The sequence below is a fragment of the Phyllopteryx taeniolatus genome, chromosome 17, assembly GCF_024500385.1.
Source record: "Phyllopteryx taeniolatus isolate TA_2022b chromosome 17, UOR_Ptae_1.2, whole genome shotgun sequence".
Lineage (NCBI taxonomy): Eukaryota > Metazoa > Chordata > Actinopteri > Syngnathiformes > Syngnathidae > Phyllopteryx > Phyllopteryx taeniolatus.
Genome location: NC_084518.1, coordinates 13,012,398 through 13,034,128, shown reverse-complemented (window position 1 = coordinate 13,034,128; position 21,731 = coordinate 13,012,398). Strand labels below are relative to the sequence as shown.

The 21,731-nt window shown below is 39.9% G+C and overlaps 2 protein-coding genes across 10 annotated transcripts in view; one reads left to right on the top strand and one right to left on the bottom strand.

Moving 5' to 3' along the window:
• The window catches only part of stk10 (serine/threonine kinase 10), a 46,714-nt gene extending 26,043 nt beyond the window's left edge, over positions 1-20,671 (bottom strand). For both annotated transcript variants that reach the window (XM_061751372.1, XM_061751373.1), the window contains exons 1-2: positions 20,236-20,671; positions 5,884-6,048 (exon numbers count right to left, since the gene is read on the bottom strand). In XM_061751372.1, coding sequence (XP_061607356.1) covers positions 5,884-6,048; positions 20,236-20,394 — 324 coding nt within the window. In that variant the 5' untranslated portion in view covers positions 20,395-20,671. The remainder of the gene's footprint in view (positions 1-5,883; positions 6,049-20,235) is intronic.
• A 136-nt stretch (positions 20,672-20,807) lies between these two features.
• stk32a (serine/threonine kinase 32A) overlaps positions 20,808-21,731 on the top strand; it is a 72,078-nt gene continuing 71,154 nt past the window's right edge. For all 8 annotated transcript variants that reach the window (XM_061751389.1, XM_061751386.1, XM_061751383.1 and 5 more), the window contains exon 1: positions 20,808-20,957. The gene's annotated coding sequence lies outside the window, so the exon portion shown is untranslated. The remainder of the gene's footprint in view (positions 20,958-21,731) is intronic.

Below are 21,731 nucleotides of genomic sequence, written 5' to 3'. Positions count from 1 at the left end.
TAATTTTCTGAAAAATATTGTCCAATTCCGTGCTGTAGATATACAAACTAAACAAAAGACGCTAATATCTGTGACATGAGCTCATCGCACACATCACGCCTCGGTAAGATGACAAAGCACCAACGCTCTGCATGGGGTGTGGCATTTCAGCTCGGACAAAAGGTACACACGTGAAAGGGAAGTTGATGCAATAACGTATGCATACCTTCATGCACAGCCACTCAAGTCAGATGAGCACATTCACTCAAGGTGCATGATGTGTCAAACAAAATGTGGTTTGCATTTCTGTATGCATCATCACTTAAGTTTCACTTAAAAAAAGTAAATCCCAGAAGGGGGACAGACAAAAAAATACCAGAAATCAGGATTTTTGTGGGGAAAAAAAACATTTTAAAAGACATTGTTCAGCCTTATATCTTGTTATATATTGTCTGGTATAACATACAAAGCGTGAAAAGTTTGAGGGAATTACTGTGTAGTATTTGTGAGAGTTAGAACACACCCATGTGGCTTGAATAGGCAGGCAAGGATGTTTGTTGCACAAACTAACTATCTCACTGAATACAGATCTGACTGTTTGGGAGGGGTGGGTGTGGGGATGGGGGTGGCTTAGGAATTCCAACTATGGCCAACAAAAACCATGACAACATGGCAATCATCATCAAGTCAGATGAGCACATTCACTCAAGGTGCATGATGTGTCAAACAAAATGTGGTTTGCATTTCTGTATGCATCATCAGTTAAGTTTCATTTCCATCTTAACATGACAGATAAGTTGTATGTTAATTGCTATTAGCTTATAACAGCATTTTTATTTTGAATCAAATTTACCCAGTGTAGGACAATAATTCTTATGCTGTGACAAACTCAAAATGGACACAGGTCATACTTTATGGCAGTAGAACAATGAGATTTCTTGCAGCCAATCATCAACAACGGCTATAAATGAAGTCATAAAAAAATTTAAAATACAAATATTATGGTAATAGTTATACCTTACCATATTTACCATCTGTTAAAAAAAAAACTTGTAATGAACTGAAATTATTTAATGGGGTTACATTTTAAAATTTTCAATAACTGGTATTTCATTGTTTCCCATGGGGATGAGGTAAGATACCAGACATTTTCAACAAGTTACGCATGTAGCAATTATATAAGGTTACAAAAACATAAGGAAACAGTTCTCAGTATCATAAAATACAGTTGTACACCGTGAAAACTACAATAACAATCATGTTGAATTAATACTATGCGGTGCAAATAAATTTGTATCTTTGTAAAGGCACCATTTTTATTTCAGCTCTTTTATTGGATCTCATTAAGTGTACTGAACTGTATGAACTCTTCAATCGGGCAAATCAAAAATAATATATTGTACAAATACAACAGATTAAAAACTAATTTGTGCCTCAGTCAATAATGTTAATCAACATGAACAACCAATAAGATAGAAGGGTTAATCGATGGTCTTTTGAACTACTGTAATATGTATGTGGTGTATATACATGACGACCTATATCATATTCTTTTATGTTGCTGTCCCTTGCGCTAGAAAGATTTCTCGTGAGCATGAATAATGACAAACCTTTAACCTTCCACTCAATGGTATGGCTGGTAGATCTCGATGACACAGTTTGCTTGAGTCTTAGTCTCACCAGTACTTTATTGGACCTATGTTACTCTCATTATGAGTATCGCCAGGGTTATAAAACCCATAAGGTATTACTGGGATTGGGTTTCAGTAGCAAAACAACAGACAGCCAAATGTTTCATATCTTTAACACAGAGTATTTTGGGTTGTTGTGTAGCAGTGAAGAATGTGCCCAGACTGGCCAAGCAACATTTCCACTTTGGGCTAGAACATGTCGTCCGGTTTACTTTTTAATGAAACCAATTTCATTTTTTATGTCAAAAAATATATTTTTTATCATTTGGAGAAGCTACTGTATTTTATTTTTCTATTTTAAGTCAGAGTCTAGAAAATGTGAAAAGGTGTAGGTTTAGCTGATGCAGCAGTGTCTCTCTCTCGATACAGTTCTGTGATTTTCCCGCCTCATGTATCGGGAGAGCTGTAAAGAACGTAAAACTTCCAACGAATACCCGCAGTGTCTGCAGTCCCCCTAAATTAACTCACGACCACATTCATTGAGCGAGTAGGGCAGTCATCTGTGTTTTTCCCATGGTGGAGCTGGCTGTGACAGAAAAGACAAAACATACTGTCTTCAAGGAAGAACTGCCATGTCATTAAGTCTCCTAGCAACCGCAGCCTGTGCCACTGTCGACTGCAAACGGAACAACCTGAAACACTGATTCAGAAACAGTATTACGCAGACATCATGAAGCAATACACTGAATATGAAATGTCACCGTCTGGAACCCAAGTACAGTATGTGCAATTGCAAAAGCTTGACTTTCTAATATGATCTCCGAATATCTGTTCATCTCAGTGTACTGTGCATCTAATCAACCGATGAAAACAGATACGTTACATTGTTTTGAAGCAGAGTCACAAAACAAAGAATGAAGTAGACCGTTGGTTTGAACTCATCTCTCTCTTAGATGAATACTTTTAAATCATATTAATAATGTATTTGTAAAGGCTGTTTTTTAATATTGGATCTTATTAGATTGTACATGTGTACCTTGTCTTGTGTTCTGGTAATAATTCTGATAAATTATAGTCAAAGTCATGGATTACTTTCAGCTATTATCGGGGACTGACAGGTCAAATGATCTTAAGGTGCCAAGGTGGCACACACATGAAACACGGACTATATATGGTCTTGATTATTTATTTGTTACTCCGAGTTGGGGGCAACAAAGCCACTTTACAGCACTCATAAATGTTGCATCAGCCTTTATGATCCTACAGGCTTCTTAGTAGATAACTTGATTCTGAAGTTAGTGTCACTGTTATCCAGTTAATCTAATACAAGTAACTGTTAAAACTAAACAAATGTGACTACTTTTTCCCCCGAGACGGTCATCTGACTGGAGTGAGCTAAACTGTGGTTACTGCTACTGCTATTTCTGTTCAACTAGGTGAGCAGGGTGATGCACAGAAAGGGAAGAAACATGGCTAGTACTACTAATTATCCTGTAATTACAGACCATCTAAGCTCATTTAGGTCAGCAGCATGGGAGCATTTCGACTACCTGGTTGAGAACAAGAAATTGTGTTGTCGACAAGAACCGGACTTGCTGTAAGTGTTTATACAAAAAAGAAAAAGAAAAAGTTACAAGTCTCATCAGACATGTTAACTCAACTTAAACGACACCATCCTGAAATTAATTTAAGTGGGGCATGGAAAGAAAGTAATTCATAGAATATTAAATTTCTAAAAATATATCATATTTCAGTACTGAAAATGTACTAAAAAAAAAACCTAACTATTCATCTATCTTTTTATGGTTTAATAAATGTGATAAAGTACAATCTATAAAGGCTTGCTGTTCAGTCTGTCCATATGGCCAATTCGAGGACTTTTTTTTTTTTTTGCAATGATTTAGTTAAATCTGGTAACCCTGCATGGCGCAGGCCTTAAGGCCTCTTTATACTCCCGTGGTCGCGTGGCCGACAACGCCCGCATTGCATCACGTGACCGACGAATTGGCCCGCGCGGCCCCTCTGCGTGACTTGACGCGCACATGGCAAAAATTGTTGCTGCGCGTAGAATGCTCCGTTTTTGTCATGCTTTGATGATGTAATCAGTGTTCCTCCCGGTTCCAGATAGCACCTAAGCCGCTGCCTTCTCGATCGATTTTGCAGCATAATTAAACGTATCATCTGGTCATCTAGGTCCATTTGTTCTAGCAGACTCTTTTCCACGGTCGCCATTGTTGTTGCTTTGTTCCTTGTTACGGAAAGAAAAGGAAAAACGACTACCGGAAATGGCCAAAAATGCAGAGGAAACTCTACCCTGTGGCATCCTAGCCAATACCAGCCGTAGCGACACCCCCCGACTTGGAGGAGAAGTGCAGCACACTTTCAAAACATCGCGTGGGTTGCACTTGAGTATAAAGGCAAGCTGCGTACGGGATAGACGACGTCAGCGCGGTCGCTGTCCGCGAAAGTATAAAGAAGCCTTTATTGCTGATATCAACACTTGTGCCACCATCGTGTTAAAAGCCAACTTCCTCACGCCGTCTATCTCAGAAGACCATTGCTCCTGAAAAGGGAACACAACAGACTTTCCCAACCTGTCTATCATTCACCATGTCTTTGTTACCAGACGACTCGGATCTTAATGCTTCATTTCACCCCTTGGTCAATCGTTTGAGATTCACACTCACTTGCTGGAGAGGTTGCAGTCTTGCAGAGCTTGTTACGTGATGTACAGTATAAAGTGAAACCTCTCAAGTACAATGTGGGAAAATCCTCTGAGTTGGCACAAGTTCTTGGTGTTCAAATCACTGGCGGACACGCAATTATGCAATGTATTTGCATACCTGACAAGAACTCAGCTCAGCGTACAAATGATTAATTAGCATGTTCTTTTGTTATTATCAGCATCAACAAGGGATGTTATGAGTAGAATAACGCAAGAAGGGAAGCGAAAACTACCGGTAAGTTATGTAATGTAAACATACTTCCACCCAAAACAGTAAAACTCCAGCATCAACATATACATCCTCTTCTGACCCGAGGAATGTGGTTCCAAGCTGCAAATATTTTGCAGAGGTTCCCTTGCCTCACCTGTGCAACACAACTTGCCGAAAGAGAGTGAGGGCGCTGAGCATTTGACACAAATCATGTGGACCAAAGCCATGCACTTTGATGATGCTGGGGGGGAAAAAGTAAATCCCAGAAGGGGGACAGACAAAAAGCAAAACTTGTTTTGAATGTTATTTTCATTGGCTTTTTCTCATTGAATGGTGAAAAAAAAAACAGAAATCACGATTTTTGTGGGGGAAAAAAACATTTTAAAAGACATTGTTCAGCCTTATATCTTGTTATATATTGTCTGGTATTACATACAAAGCATGAAAAGTTTGAGGGAATTACTGTGTAGTATTTGTGAGAGTTAGAACACACCCATGTAGCTTGAATAGGCAGGCAAGGATGTTTGTTGCACAAACTAACTATCTCACTGAATACAGTTCTGACTGTTTGGGAGGGGTGGGTGTGGGGATGGGGGTGGCTTAGGAATTCCAACTATGGCCAACAAAAACCATGACAACATGGCAATCATCGAGGCTATGCCACAGCTGTGTTTGCGTGTGCATGCTGTATTCTAGTGAGAAGTAGTTGCACCTCACTATTTTTTTATAAAAACAAATGTAAACACACCAGTGATGAGATTTAAGATCTTTTTAATGCAGTTCTACACAGGAAACACTGCGTGTATTAAAAGTGGACTGCCAATTTTAGTTATAGTCACATTTGTATTTGAGGGGTGCAACATTACTAAGACAACTATCTTTAGTCTTTTGGCCGGCTTGTAAGTCCTAGAATATTCAAGGTCATGGCACAGTGCGAGGTCATTATTTTCCTTGGCCAGAAGAACCTGCAGATTAAAGAGGGGGTTGGACAATATATACTTGAGGAAAAATAGTTCAACAGCAGAAAATTCTGAACTTAAAGGAATACACCCACACATTCCTACAGTAACATCAGGGGCAGGCTCAGATGAATTATGCCACCCAAGGGATTTGAACTCTATTGTTATCTTTCACTTTTAACAGACCAAAGCCCTAGTGGGAGAAAAAATCTTTGATTCAATGTTTCCCTAAAATATCCAGTCAGCTACAGAGAGGGGAGAACATCCTGTCAACATGTATTTCTATTGTGCTCTGTTTGCAAAGAGGAAGGTAGCAGATAAGATGCGCGTGGTCCATAATTACCAGTCTGCATCAATGTGTGTGTTGGTGTTGCCTACCCAGAGATGATTATTGTAGTAGTAGGCGTCCAGCAGCTTGACAATGTAGCGGTGGTCGCATTTGGCCAGGATTTCAATCTCAACCATGTAGTCTTCGAGCTCTTCCTCGCATTTGGTCTGGATCACTTTGGCAGCAGCAAGCACGCCCGTCTCCTTATTGCAGGCCTGGTGATCATGATAAAGACTCTGTATGAGACCAGCTTTAAAAATACACAATGTGAACAATTTCGGAGATTTTAGACCAATCTATTCTTCTACTGTTACTGTGACATGAGTTTGGGAAATGTTCTGTTCAGTTCCAGCATTATTACTCCAAAGTGCACCAAGCAAGGTCCATATAGATATACTGCACTTGGATGAGTTCGGTGTGTCAGAACTTGTGAGCCCTTACCGCAACCCCATCAAACACCTTTTCTATGGACTAGAAAATAAAAGTGTGAACCATGTCCTCTCTCACATCTGGATAAATTGCCAGAATTATCAAAGACTGAGCTAGGCGCCAGTATGCCAAGACCCTAGTGAGGATTAGCGGTATGGAAAATGAGTGGATGGATGGACACTCCAACATCACTTTAAACTCTGAATTATTATATTATGCAATGTTTTGGGACATACTACTTTAAAAATGGCAGTTTTAGGAAGTATGGACAACAAATGTCTAACTTTAGCTTCATGTTGATTCGAAAGTATTGCAGAAATAACACAAAAAAACATGCATGCCTGGTAAGTATTAATTATTTCTGTATTAAACTAGAATGTATGTACATTTGTGTGTTATGTACCACAACGTTATTCCACAAAAAGCCGCAATATTATCTGACCTTTAGGTGAAGTTGACTATGAGGAAAACAAAAAATTTTTGGAGATACCATAATTGGCCAATGTTGAGATTTAAATTACTGTTACAAACAAATTAAAACTTGCACTTGTATTCTGCACACAAACTAAAAACCTCTGCACACAACTGACAACTACGAACCCAACTCGTTACCGAGGTTTGATATGTACCTTACACTATGACCACCAGTGTAAAAAAATAAATAAAAAATAAATAAAGACTGCAGGTTTGGTATTTCTGTACGGCATGTGTAAGCATGCATGTGCGTCCCCCTAGTGACCTACAGGAAGCTGAAAGACTAAACAACCAATTTAATTCTAATGTCTCCCTGTTTGACAGGAGCAGTGGGAAAACATCTGAATCAACAGGAAGAGGTCCTGAGTATTACACACTTCTGTACCCATCTCATGCACTATATGCCCGTATAGAGAGTGTGTGTGTGTGTGTGTTAGCCAAACAGAACTGCCACCGCAAGAGGCATCCTAAGGTGCGAGGCAATAGGACGTCTCCTCCAACCATCAAACAGTCAGTCAGTCAGCCGCTCAGTTAACAAGGCTCGAAACAGTAAACATTGAGACACCAGATACTTTCACTCCTCTGTGAACATCTCTGCACTCCGTTATACTGTAGGACGTCTCCTCCAACCATCAAACAGTCAGTCAGTCAGCCGCTCAGTTAACAAGGCTGGAAACAGTAAACATTGAGACACCAGATACTTTCACTCCTCTGTGAACATCTCGCCGTTATACTGCCCCTTTCCCCAAACACCCCGGCGACAGTGACAATGATAAACTCGCTGTCCCAGATCAGATTTCCAAAAGCTACAATACACCATCTTTAAGACTGCAACTGATGAAATAAATACCGTAAAAGGAAATAGTTCTATCCTAATATAACCAATAAAATCAATCAATAGAATGTGAAACCATTACTGCCTTTTTTTCCCAAAAAATGAAAATACCCTAAATAAAGTCAATTTAATGGAGAAAATTAAAAAGTTATTCTATTATTATTCTCAAGGATCAATTGATTGATTATTAGGCTCAGCCATAAGTTTTGCATCCGCCTTTTTGTCATTCCTATTGGTAGCAACTTCTGCAACCAATTTGACTCGTTTTCTAGTTATTTCGACAAACATATTTTGGGTGTGTGATCATAATCAAACTTCATTGCCCTCTTGCTGGCAAGCCCTGTAGTTTCCAATTAGGATCCTCGCAAGAACGGGAGGTAAACGTGTCTGTTTACATGGACACAGGTATCAACTGTATACAACTCCATGAGAAGAAATTACTCTGAAAGGCCACTTCAAATTAGTATGACGTCAGTACAGTACTGGAATGTTTGGCCACAGTGGAGACAAATGCAAAGTGCGTCCTGAAAACGTATGCAGTGTTAGTGTGAAAATTTTGCGTTGGTACTTCAATTTAAAGCACAATTAAGGTGGCATTTTAGCTATTGCTGAGGAAAGTAAATGTCATACCGTAGCGCTAACATAGAAAAGGGAGTGCCTAGTGCCTACACTAACTCGTGACAAATGAAGCAAATCATTGTCCGAGTGTCACAGCAGAGTTCTCTTTACAGCTCCTTTTTACATAAAAAAAATAAAATGAGTTTTACACGGTGTCATGCTTTTACTCTAAATTTTTGTGAGGATCTGGATTCCATTGAAATAAGGGCAACATGCCTTACTCACTCTTGCTCAGTTTTAGCTTCATCACAGCTTTGCCATGTTCCAGGGAACAACTTCGAATTATTTTCACAGAGCAAAATGGAAAGCATAGTTCTAGTAATCCTTCAAGAACATAAATTGTCATGATTGAATGTACTAAAGTAACAATGCTAACCAGGAAAACAGTCTCAGGGCTTACAGAGACTTCTCACTACTTGTTTCTTTTCCCCGTTTGGAATTCTCTGACACAATATTACAGGCACAGTTTGCCTTTAAACACACAAGAAATTACTTACGATACCACAAATAGTCCTTAGTTGAATAGGGTACATTCAGTGACAACCTTCTATGGTCAAACAAGTCGTTCCAGAACACAGGTGGACCTCCAAACAATTTTTCCCATTGGCAATAAAATGAAACTTGAAATAACCTGGGCCCTGGCCAAACTGTTGCATTTGTAAAACATTTAGTAACTCTAAGGTACTGTAATTCCTCGTGTATAATGTGCACCCATGTATAATATGCACCTCCAAAGTTGACCTCAAAATTCTGGAAAACCCTTCAACCTATGTGTAATGCATTTTTACAATGCATGATTTTGCTTCTACCCATATGATCAAAACATGAAGTATTATCTATTTTGTTTTTTTTCAAATAATTATTCTAAGGTTAAGCACTTTATTTGAACACACTTTATATTTACTTGCTCTTATTTTGAAATTCACAGACCTACATTTATTTAGTAAATGAGAAAACAGTTGTGCTCATACGTTTGATTACCCAGGCAGAATCTGTAAGATGTGTACAATTCTTTAAAGAAAACAAAGGACCAGGCGAAACATTTAATTTTATTTTAATGGGATTCAAATTAAACTGTCCAGCATTTCAGAAAAGCATTATCATTAAACAAAACATAACCATAGAGAAATTAATGATGTTTTTTTTCAGTCACATTTAAAATAAAAACAACAATATTTCACAAATTCTGCCTGGGTATGTAAACTTATGAACACAACTGTAGATATATGCAGTCATATGTACACCTGTCTTATTGGAATGAAAGTGTAGGCTATATCTTTTTCATAACCTCTAGGTGGCATAATAGAATGAAAATGTACAGCTTTTTCATATCCTCTAGATGGTGGCATACATTTATAAAATATGAAAGTCCTTTTCATTTTCTCCTATACCCATGTATAATGCGCACTATTGACTTTTGACAATTTTTGGGCACAAAAAATGCGCATTATATGAAAAATTATGGTATATCTTTTGAGTTATAAGCCGATGTCTCAAGTTTTGTGAAAATTTGTCCAGTTTTCGCATTGTATGACCCTAAGGGCATCGACTTCAGAGGTTCCACTTTAAGTGGGTTTCAACCACGAGGCACCACAAACAAGCCTTTTTCCAGGACAATTCCGCACTATTATGTACTAAAAGTAAAACAAACACTGTAGCTGTCAAGCTAACATATTGAAACTATAAAGTGTTTTTTTTTCCTATTTGTAAATAACTGATAGGTCCAAACCAAGAGTGGGCAAAAAGAAATTTAGAACAGAAATAGATGGTTTAGAACTGTTGATTGTGCAGAAATGAGTGTTGGATAATAGTGTCCTGTAGCAATAGACGCAAAATGGAGTGTACTACTTGGCTGAAATCAGCAGAGGTGCTGTTCATACCATCAACTAGAGTAGTTTGCGATCACAAGAACAGCAGGACATCGGCTATGAAAGCTTCAGCTAAATCAGTGCAGACTTGGCTTGTCCCATCAGGGCCACCGGGCAATATCATTCTGCTCAATATGACACTGGCATTGAGAGTGTTTTGCCCCATCCCATTATAAATGTATTTTCAAAATAATCAAATTAAAGGGTCATCCCTAAAGTCCTAAACCATGGTCTTTGTACACATGTATCCCATCCACTTTACATCACAACAGACCTGGAAAATAATCTAATTAAAAACTTAATACAAAGTGGATGGACTAAACTACCCAGAAGACTTCACTTGCTGACAGTTATTTTCCACTAACACAGCGCGCAGACACGCACACACACACACACGCACACACAATACAGTTCGGCCCTACATCTGTAAGTGCAACTTGAAACTCTACTATGCAAAGCAAAAGCCATTTATCAACAACACCCAGAAACGCCACCAGCTTCTCTGGGCCCGAGCTCATCTAAGATGGACTGATGAAAAGTGGAAAAGTCTTCTGTGGTCTGACTAGTCCACATTTCAAATTGTTTTTGGAAATTGTGGACGTCATGTCCTCCGGACCAAAGACGAAAAGAACCATCCGGACTGTTATGGACGCAAAGTTCAAAAGCCAGCATCTGTGATGGTATGGGGCTGTGTTAGTGCCAATGGCATGGGTAACTTACACATCTGTGAAGGCACCATGAATGCTGAAAAGTACATACAGGTTTTGGAGAAACGTATTCTGCCATCCAAGCGACGTCTTTTTCATGGACGCCACTGCTTATTTCAGCAAGACAATGCCAAACCACACGTGTTACAACAGTATGGTTTCATAATAAAAGAGGTCGGGTACTAGACTGGCCTGCCTGCAGTCCAGACCTGTCTCCCATTGAAAATATGTGGCGCATTATGAAGCGTAAAATACGACAACGCAGACCCCGGACTGTTGAACAGCTGAAGCTGTACATCAAGCAAGAATGGAAAAGAATTCCACCTACGAAGCTTCAACAATTAGTGTCCCGAGTTCCCGAACATTTATTGAATGTTGTTAAAAGAAAAGGTGATGTAACAGTGGTAAACAAGACCCTGTCCCAGCTTTTTTTGGAACGTGTTGCAGCCATAAAATTCTAAGTTAATGATTATTTGCTAAAAAAAAAATGTTTAATCAGTTTGAACATTAAATATCTTTTCTTTGTAGTGTATTCAATTAAATATAGGTTGAAGATGATTTGCAAATCATTGTATTCTGTTTTTATTTATGTTTAACAAACGTCCCAACTTCATTGGAATTGGGGTTGTAGAATTATGCCCTGGAGTAAACATCCACCCCTCACCCTCATCTCCCATAGGCTCCTTGGCATCTGTGAACGGCAACGTGTCATACGAAACTACAAAACCTCCATTTTGGGCTGGGCGATATGGCCTCAAAATATATATATATATATTTTTTCATAAAACTATGTTTTCCAAATTTCATTGATTTTTACCGCTTCACTTTATAGAAAAAGCAAATGACCCGTCAAATTGCACTGCTCGGCTGGTCCATATGTCTGTTGTCACGCCTCTTCCAGCTCTCTCAGATTATTTCTTTTCTCATTTAGAGTTGCACAGATGAGGCACAGTGACCTCGGCAAAAAAATTTGCAGTGTGGAAAGAACATACCTCAGGTCAAGTTTCCAATAGACTTTACACAGATTTGAATCGGCCTGATCGCTAGCGGCTGATAATTAGCATTTTATGCTGATCGGCTTTAATGTCATAATTCACCGATCCGATCAATGACGTCATTGATTGGCCCCGCAAAAGACTGACTCCGCCTCGCCATCGTGGACAGTCTAGTTGAATCCAAAAGCTAGTTTATTTTTAGCCTTGTCGCGTGTCTTTTGACGTAGTACTGTAAATATCTGACGGCCAATAAAGCTATTAAAAAAAAACATCTCGGTGGTGTGGGTCAGACAACACGTAATGCCCGGATCAGACAACAAGACAAATTTGCTCTTTCACGATTCCACTATGTCAGACTACTGCAATAAAATTTATTATTTTATTATTATTTTTTTTATCTTGTCAACTCAAATGCGGCCGGATACACTCGTTACCGTGGCGACGACAACAAGAGTGGATCGCGCTGACTGTATAATAAGGACAAAATGGGGAAGGTGTGTTGGTGGTCACCGGTGCTCAGGACAGGAGAGGACTTTCATTTAAGGCTTGCTTGAGGTATGTTCACGTACTTTTAATACGATACAGCACGCAAGCAGGCAACAAAACGTTATGTAGCCTAGCAAGCTAGTGCTAGCACTAACGGTTGTACATAAACATGCCGCCGTTCTGTCGAATCATGCTCTAAAGTTTTGGTGTGGGGGAAGTAATTTAATTAAAATAAACTAATTTGATTACAGTAAGTTAGCACCCATTATTTCTGTCACGTTGTAATGTTGGTTTGTGCTGACTGATTAGAATACACGATCTGACTAGAGCAGTGATTTCCAACCTTTATGGAGCCAAGGAACATATTTTACAATTGAAAAATCTCACGGCACACCAACATACAAAAATGTCACAAAAAGTGGATGCAGTAATTACTGCATGTACTTCCTGCCATCTAATAGAAAATCATTAATTTGTTCTGTCTGTCACTATGCCTCACTGGCATAAATAGATGAACAAAGATACATTTATTGTGAATATATTTGTTTGAGCAATTAAGTACACAAGTATATACAGTAAATATACAGGTCATTTAAATAGACAAATGGCTCCATATTGTGATCGGATCGGTTATATAAACTCGCTGATTGGCCCCAAAAATCCTGATCGTGTATAGCCTAGTTTCCAACTTGTAAATAAATCACTAGTTTTGCAACATATAAATGAGCACCATGTCTTTAGCAGCGTTCAGTACGACTGACAAAACCAATGCCTTCCACTGGTATCTTCTCTTGTCATACGGAAATCGATGTGAAAGTGATTCTGTTCATGTTGTCTTTCTCAGCAGGAATTAAAAGTCATCACTTTTTGAAAAATAGTCACGAGAGAATAGTCACTAACTTAGACTGCTAGCTCCTCTCTCTGCATAGCAACGTAGCTAATGAAAGCATTGCACGTCAGCGAGGATACACTTTTATAACGACTGGAGCCACTATAAATGATTGTCAAAAATAGTCCTGAGCAACAAACTCGAATTAGTCGAAAACGGTGATTAATTGCACAGCTCTACTTCTACCAACAATTTAAAATGTGTGCATAAAGTAAGGAGCTGTCATCAAGCGCAATAATAAATAACGTAATTTAAGCGAGAGAAAAGTCACTTTTTGTTCCGCTGCTCTGGGAGTGTGCTTGTCGTGATGTATTTTTTTTTAACCCAGCAGCACAACAGTTCCTCTCTTGCATAACCTGCCGACTGACTCAAAGCATGAATTGAAGCATTTACAGAAGGGAACTGGGTGTGAAGCACTTTATTCAGCAGTGCTTAAACTGCACACCCTAAATAAAGACAGAATACCAGTCTTGCTAACATGCAACATATTGAAAACAACATTTCTAAAGTGTTAAAAAGAACATGCAAAGCAGGTTAGTTAGGTTGGGAAATTATAGACTGGCTGACCACATGTTGAATGAGACAATTCTCATGCCATGAACAAGATCTTTTAAGAGGTTTTTTTTTTTTTTTTAAAAAAGGTATTAACATTTGCCCAACTAAGTCAAACCAGTACCATAAAACCTTCTTGCAAGGACCTCCATTTGGTCAGAGCCCTGGGACCACAACCAGTATGACAGCACAAAAAGTGCCGGAAACTCTATAGAACGAGGGGACTCCCCACATGATGAGCCCACACCCTAGATGCACTTTCTTATCAGTCCCCGTGGCCCCAGCTGGCTCCTGAGATTAAACACAAAAGTGGTGATGACCTCACCAGAGATGTATACTAACAGTACATGTTTGCACAATTCTAAATTAAGCATAAGAATATCATAAACTTTTTGGCTTATTTTTTCCCCCCACAAGAGGAAGTTCCTCGCACTGACAAGTTTTTCTTTCTTTCATTTAATTAGCGGCGTGATCAAGATTTATTGAAACAGACAGCGCAAACTAAAAACCTAAGCAAACGGCAGCAGCAGCAGGTTAATGGGCTAAGCGGCACGTGGCTCATTAATTAGTGATTAGCAAATGTTTGCGACTTCACTTGACACCCATACATCTCTCCCATGAATGCAAGTTTGCAAGGAAGGATGCAAGGAAAAAAACAAAACAAAAAAAATGAATAAAAAGTCGACAAGACATAGGTCCAAGTCCAGGCCATTTTTTCCCTCTGCTATCTTGCAACACTGTGACAGATTATTTCATTAGGAGCAGGAAGATTTTTAGCTTGTGTGTCTGCAGCTGGACAAAAAATTTTTACATTATGAGTGCATGTGAACGTACAGATTTTTGCATTATCAGGGCATGAATGGAGAGATTGATATAATATTTGTGTATGTAAACAGGTAGACCTTGCTAATGTTTACATTAACAGTGAATACGGATGGACAAAAACGTAAACATTATGCATGTCTGTGAATGGATGTACAGTATTGAGCAGGGGTCACCTAACATGGTACCCGCAGGCACCAGGCAACACAAGGGCCACATGAGTAGCCTGCGACCTTATACTAAAAATTGTAATGTTGTACATTTGAAATTGTACTGTAAATACCGGCAGAGATTTATATAAATAAATGGTTACACAAGGGATGTTGAATAATTCTCTCACCCTTCCTCGATGTGCCGGCTCAGCAACTCCATACACCAGTTGACTAACATGCATGTAATATGGTGTTCATTCACTATAAAGTTCAATAGACACACTATATGCTTTAATTACTTGTGCTGGGATCACTAACAACAACACAGGTTATACTAAAATATCAACTCACAGGTTCTTACGGGTTTTTAGACACTTAAAAATAAATACAATTTTTAAAAAATCCCACCGCGCCACTTGTCAATAGCACTGCCTTACTCATTTTCCCACATCCTGTCCTGCCCTTTTCTGTCCTCTCTTATCTTGTTCTCTTGGTTAGTTATTCGCATATCTAGACTGTCTTCCTATTGTTCTGTTGTGGTTCTCACCCCTAGTCTCCTTGTCCACTCTACCCCTCTGTCTGCCCCCTAAAACCCTTTTTTGTCCAGCTGCATTTTCAATAAACATCGGAATAATAATTTAAAAAATAATAATAAGCAGAGGGAGTATTTCAAACTCCCCTGTTGCACAGCAAAACCTTTCCAGCACAAAGGCACACGGATCCCCCATTCTGCAAGGCCATGCAGCTGAACAGGACAGGTTTTAAAAAATAAAAATAAATAAATAAATAAAGGCCAATATCTGGCCGATACTGATACCTGGTATCTGTACTCACCCATTCCTATGCTACACATTAATATTTGTTTCCTACCTAGTTAAATCTATCCATTATCTTTATCGCTTAAACTCACTAGGTTTGCGGGCTGCTTGAGCCTATCCCTCCGGGTGGGAGGCGGGGTACACCCTGAACCGATCACCAGCCAATCGCACTCACATTCATACCTACGGGCAATTTAGAGTCTTCAATCAACCTACCACGCATGTTTTTGGGATGTGGGAAGAAAACCCCGGAGAAAACCCACCCAGGCACGGGGAGAACATGCACACTCCACACAGGCGGGGCCGGGATATGAACGCCGGTCCCCAGAACTGTGAGGCAGATGTGCTAAGCAGTCGTTCACCATGCCGGCCCTAGTTAAATAATTTTTGATAATTGTCACCAACATGAACATTAACATGGCCGATGTCTTTACACAGATGAATATCATTCATTATTAACAACAACACAATTGAACGTAATTTGAGAAAATTAGTTATTTCAGAAGCATATATCTATTCACAGCAATCAGTACCAAAGTAGCAGATCTCAGTTCCAAAAAGGTTTGTGACCCCTGGTATTCAGTATATGCATGCACGTTTGAGTGCGTGCACGGACAGACAGATTTTTACCCCCCCCCCCCAATCAACTGGAAAGACAATACATTTTCACTCGAATTGGTTCTGCAGTATAGAAGGCGGGGTGAGCAATGGCTCATTTTGCATGAGAAAGTACTATATTTTCACAACCATAAGGCGCACTTAAAAGTCTTAAAATTTCTCCAAAATGGATGGAGGGCCTTATAATGTGGCACGCCTTGTGTGTGCATCGAGTTCCAAAATCTGTAAATGTTGTTGTGTGACTTTGATGAGCGCTCCGCTTGACTGACTGGGAGCATTTCCTTCCGACACCCTGCTTATATAGAGGAAAGGCGGACATGACTGAGGACAGCATGTGGATGTTAAAGGGGGAAGGGTGCGTGTAACAGAGGACACTAAAGGCACGCCCCCAGTAGGTATATTGCGCCAGTATGTGCATTATGGAAAACAACATCGGTTTGGCTAAGGACCCCCTGAAAATGGCACCTACGAAGAGAGACGCTTACGAAGCACAGTTTAAACTGCAAGCTATCAGTTACGCGGAGGAACATGGGAATCGAACAGCCGCGAGAGAACTCAAGATCAACGAATCCATGGTTCGCAAGTGGAGGAAGCAGGAAAACGAGCTTCGCCAAGTCAAGAAGACGAAGCTGAGTTTCTGCGGGAACAAGGCGAGGTGGCCCGAGGTTGGAAGACCAACTCGAGCAAAGGATTAATGATCAAAGAACAGCCGGGAGAAGCGTGTCTACAGTCACCATTCGACTAGTCACCATTCGACTGAGTCCAATAACTCGGAGCTTGCCAACATTCCGGGAGGCTTGACGAAGGAACTGCAACCGTTGGACATCAGTGTAAACAGGGCGTTCAAACAAAGTGAAGTTGTGAGCGGCGTGGGAGCGATGGATGACAGATGGAGAACACAGCTTTACTAAGACTAGGAGGCAGCGCCGGGCGAGTTATGCCACAATTTGTGAATGGATTGTGGATGCTTGGGCTAATGTGTCTGCTTGCACTGTTGTTCGAGCTTTCCTAAAAGCCGGCATCATTCCTGAGGAGCCGCACGGCAACGAGACTGACTCAGACAATGATGAGAGGGAACCTGCCGTGTTTGATGGAGAACTTGCCCACCTGTTCATTTTGGATACAGAAGATGAGGACTTTGATGGATTTGTGGATGAGGATTGATCCAAAAAAATAATGTGAGTACATTGTTGAATACTTCAATAAAGTACAAACGAACTGAGTTTTGCTCCTGCTGCCTTTTTAAAAACATTGTTTCAGCGTGCATGCATGCTACCGTATGTTTTAAACTAGCGTATGTTTTACCATGCCTGCGCCCAATAATAGGGTGTGCCTTATGTATGTGTTAAATACAAAAATAGACCCCATAACTGAGCCTGTGCCTTTTAATACGGTGTGCCTTATGGTCATGAAAATACGTTGGACAGACAATGTAATGTGTGCTGGAATTCTCGAGCCTTGTGGTACTTTTACAAAAGCATGCAACAGACATGTTAAGACTAAATGAGACGTATTATGCATTTTCTTTACAATTTAAACTGATCCCAGGGTTCTTAAGAAGTCATGTAGCATCGATTTGTCAAAAACGTGATGAGCAACAAATTTTGCGATTGTTTTGTGGGGTTATTGAAGACTTCAGGAGACTGAAACTCCCACCAGACCAGGAGATGTTACAGTGGGGCAGGAATGCGGAACAGCTCGCGCAGACATTTTCAGAAATAGACATAACAAAAGATTTACTTGGCAGTTTAACATAATACTTGATGGATGGGCAGCCACTCCAGAGACCAAACTATTTTTATCCAAAAAAAAAGTAAATATTCCATAACATTTTAACATAACACAAAAGTGGCTGATATGGGGGACGAGGGGTTGAGTTTCTTGCTTAACGGCACGTCAGTAGTGCTTGGGAGGCATACTGCCCTCTCTCTGCTCAGCAGCCAGTCCCAGATTTAAAACACATTCCCAACCAGAATGTTATATCCTTCTAGACTGAAAAAAAACGTTTCTCGAAATTAACTTCGAATTCATCCAAAATCCAACTTGATTCTCAGGCGAATACACACCTCAATGTATGCAAACTGCCGTTTCTCGCCCATCAGTCTGATTTATGGTGAAGGCAGGTCGACCTTTTCATTCATAAATCAGTCAACATAATCTTTATACTAAATGACATAGCTGTATCAACTCTTATACAAAATCACTTACAGCAATGTGTCCAGGAAACAACCTCATCAGCGGGGCCTTGTGTCTTCTGTTTTTCATACTTATGTTGCCTTTGACCAAGTCCTGTCTGTCATTAACCTCTCTAGTTTGAGCTTGACAGAAGCACAATGCACTCTTAACCAGTGGTGATAAAGTCACCATTGCAATGGTCAGACTTTAACAGAGGGATCAAAAGACTGCTCTAGATAAAACTAATATCTTATTGGAGATACAATCAGAATACTCTCGATTGGTAGTGACTTTCATAAGGGATATACTCTTTACTAGTAAACATAGTGGGAACCAGTGAACTTTACCACTTGAGGCCCCTTTCCTCCCACATAAAAACTGATATTTGTGGATGTTTGGGAGGAGGGAGATGCAGTCCTACGACTTCCTCTCTTGGCTATTGCATGCTCCCACTCTCCATCTGACAGCTGCAGGTGTTGGAACTATCCTCCTTCAGTGGCATTCATGCAAAGCCAACAGCTGAGGTGTGTCCGTGTGAGAAAGGACAAACACTGAGGGGACACATTAAGTATACCTTGGGAGTGAAGCTGAGATAGCAACTATGACTTACTCCAATTCCTAGAGTCCTACAGGTCAAGAATATCTCTGTCCTTCGAGGAACAACATTGATGAGAGCACCCCTTAACCATTGGCCCATAGGGCTAATCTACAACACGTGTTCCCAAAATGCAGAAGTTAGGTCTTGAGGGTACAAAAGCCATCACTTTGGGGTTGAAAATCCAGTGATAAACCACCGTACGTCTACAAACACTATGTATTTTTATTCCTGATACTGTCTATAAAGTCAGCTGTTTATATTCAACACTGACTTCCAGTAAAGCGCTGCTCCTTCAACCCAGACCATTGAAATGTCAAAGACATCCACTGTACTCAACTGGGCGGTACAGAGACACTGGCAGCTTGTACAGGAAGAAACCAGTTGGACAAACACATCCAGATTAAACCCGAGCCAAAGTTCTGCTGCTCCTGCTCGTGAGGAATGGATACAAGAGCGCTTTTCAAAGTCCCTGCAGCTGGATTCCCTAACAGGGATGGGGCGGGGAGGGTGACTGAATGGGTGGTTGATTTGAAAAATGTGCTAAACCTACCGTGCGTGCGATTGTTGTCTCTAGAAACGTCGGCGAAACCCGTTGGTCTCGTTTGTTTTGGAAACCATCAGGAAAAGTTATAAACATGAAGGAAGTGTCAATAGGAAAATGAGAGGTTTGAAGGTCTAATGGAAAACTGATGAAGTTATGAGGAACACAACTTTGTAATGAGTACAGGAAGGTCACTATCTTGAGTTGGTGATAACCAAAGCAAAATGGTGAGGTGTCCAAACAGTTTTTTTTTCCTTTAAGGTAACAAGATAAATGTTTAAGAGGGGAAGAGAGCATGATTTGTCATTTAAAAAGACATCAATTAAAATTGACAGGTTCAAGAATAAATGTGAATAACAATTCCAAAGCCCTACAAAGCTAATTTGGATCACCAAATTGTACACCTTATTACATACCCACCTTTGAGATGTTCTTGTTTTTTTACTTCGTAACTCACTGTCACAGTATCACTCAAAAAAAAACACCATTGTTCTTGCCAAAAACTGTGTGTGTCTATGTAGATTCTCAGTCATCCATGTTATGGTAATCGGCAAAGGCTGAATCAAAGCAACTGGACTTTTTTTTTTTTTTTCTGAATTTGCTTTATTTTTCTTTTCTTATTTCCCGAAAACGTACAAAATTGACTTGGGCATTTACACTAATAGGCTAACATCATGCAAATTAAAACACATAAAGGGTACCCCAAACGGTACAATTAAGTACTTAAAATATTATCTTAGAGACAGTTTAAGTTTGTAAAAGGTCCAAACAGTTTGTAAAAGACCCAAACAGTTTGTAAGGACATTTTCAGGGGTTCCAGCTTACCTTGTAGACCTTTCCAAACGCCCCATCGCCCAGCTCGCCCACAATCTCCCACTGGTCGTTGGGATTGATGTCCCGATGGACGTGCTCGTACTGTTTGACTTTCTTTTTGATATCAAGAGTGGGCAGACGGAGTATTTTGCTGAATCTCGCCAGCGCCATTCTTCAAACGATGCTGTAATATTCAATTTAAAAAAAAAAAGTTGAAAGCGGAGCAAGTTACGCGCGCGGCATGCTCACTGCCCGTCATAAAAATAAAAAATAAAAAAAACTTGTCAAAAAGTCACGTTTGTCTTTTTATGTCTTTAGGCGGAAAAAAAACGGTCCACTGCCTCCATGTCAACAGGGCTCTCAGTGGGTAGCGAGGTTCAAACCCCACGAATTTCCATTCATCCTTTGGCCACCTGCAGCTGTTCAAAGCGTGGCCGTGAAGTAGTGGGCCAAGCCGACTTGTTGCCTGAACAAGCAGAAAGCCCCACCTTACGACGGAAGCACACACAAGGCTCCGCCCATTGCCGTTAAGCAAATGTAGTTTCTTTGTCTGAAAACCATCGTCACATTGAAGGCGCCGGAGACTAAAAAAGGACTTCATTTCCGGATTGGGCGTGCGGAACGTCATTTTAAAAGTCAGTTTTCGTTAAGGAACAACTTTTGTTCACTCACTTATTTTAGTTAACCCAGCACGGATACATGGAGCAGTCCCGATGTCTACTATCACTTACAATGTAAGTATGAGTCACAATTATTGTTTAAAAAAAGCTTTATTAACTACGCAAACTTAGAGGAATTGCTCTATTTTAGCATAAACTTGTTTTAGTGTACAGTCAGTACTCTGGTGACCTCTGGTGGCAGTATTAACTCAACTCAACTTTGAGAGACCTTGAAAAACAACCGCGGCTGAAACAATACCCAAGTGCTGTACATAAATAAATATCTAGCAAAACACATGAGACAATTTGACATAACATAATTAAAAGCAACGAAACAGTAAAAAGGGCAGAGTCTCATGCGGTGTTGAACGCTAAGGAATAAAAATGGATTTTAAGGTGTTTGCTCATTCCATGTTTTACCTAATATAATGGAGACAACTAGGTAAAGCAAAATAAAAGTAAAAAAAAAAAAGGTTCAGGTTAGTTTGACCCTATGCAATTTAGCTGCTTAAAACAAATGAGCACAGCAACTATCAAGAATGGGAAAGGTGAACACTGCACTCATTTTAAAAAATGAGGCAATAGAGTTGAAATTTCTCCTCAGGTTGTCAAAAGCCTTTTGGAATGAAGCGCACTCAATGTCTCATTTGCATGTTTAATTTTCTCTCTGGAATAAATGCAAAGGTTATCCTGCAGATTAATTGCTAAATGAACAGTTCCTGGGAGGGTGAACAGACCAGTCATGTGAGGTTCTCTGCTCATTAGTAAGCCACACCCCAACCTCAACCCTATTGAATATTTGCGGCCTATGTTTTAAATTAACTGTACCAATTCCATCCCACAATTAAT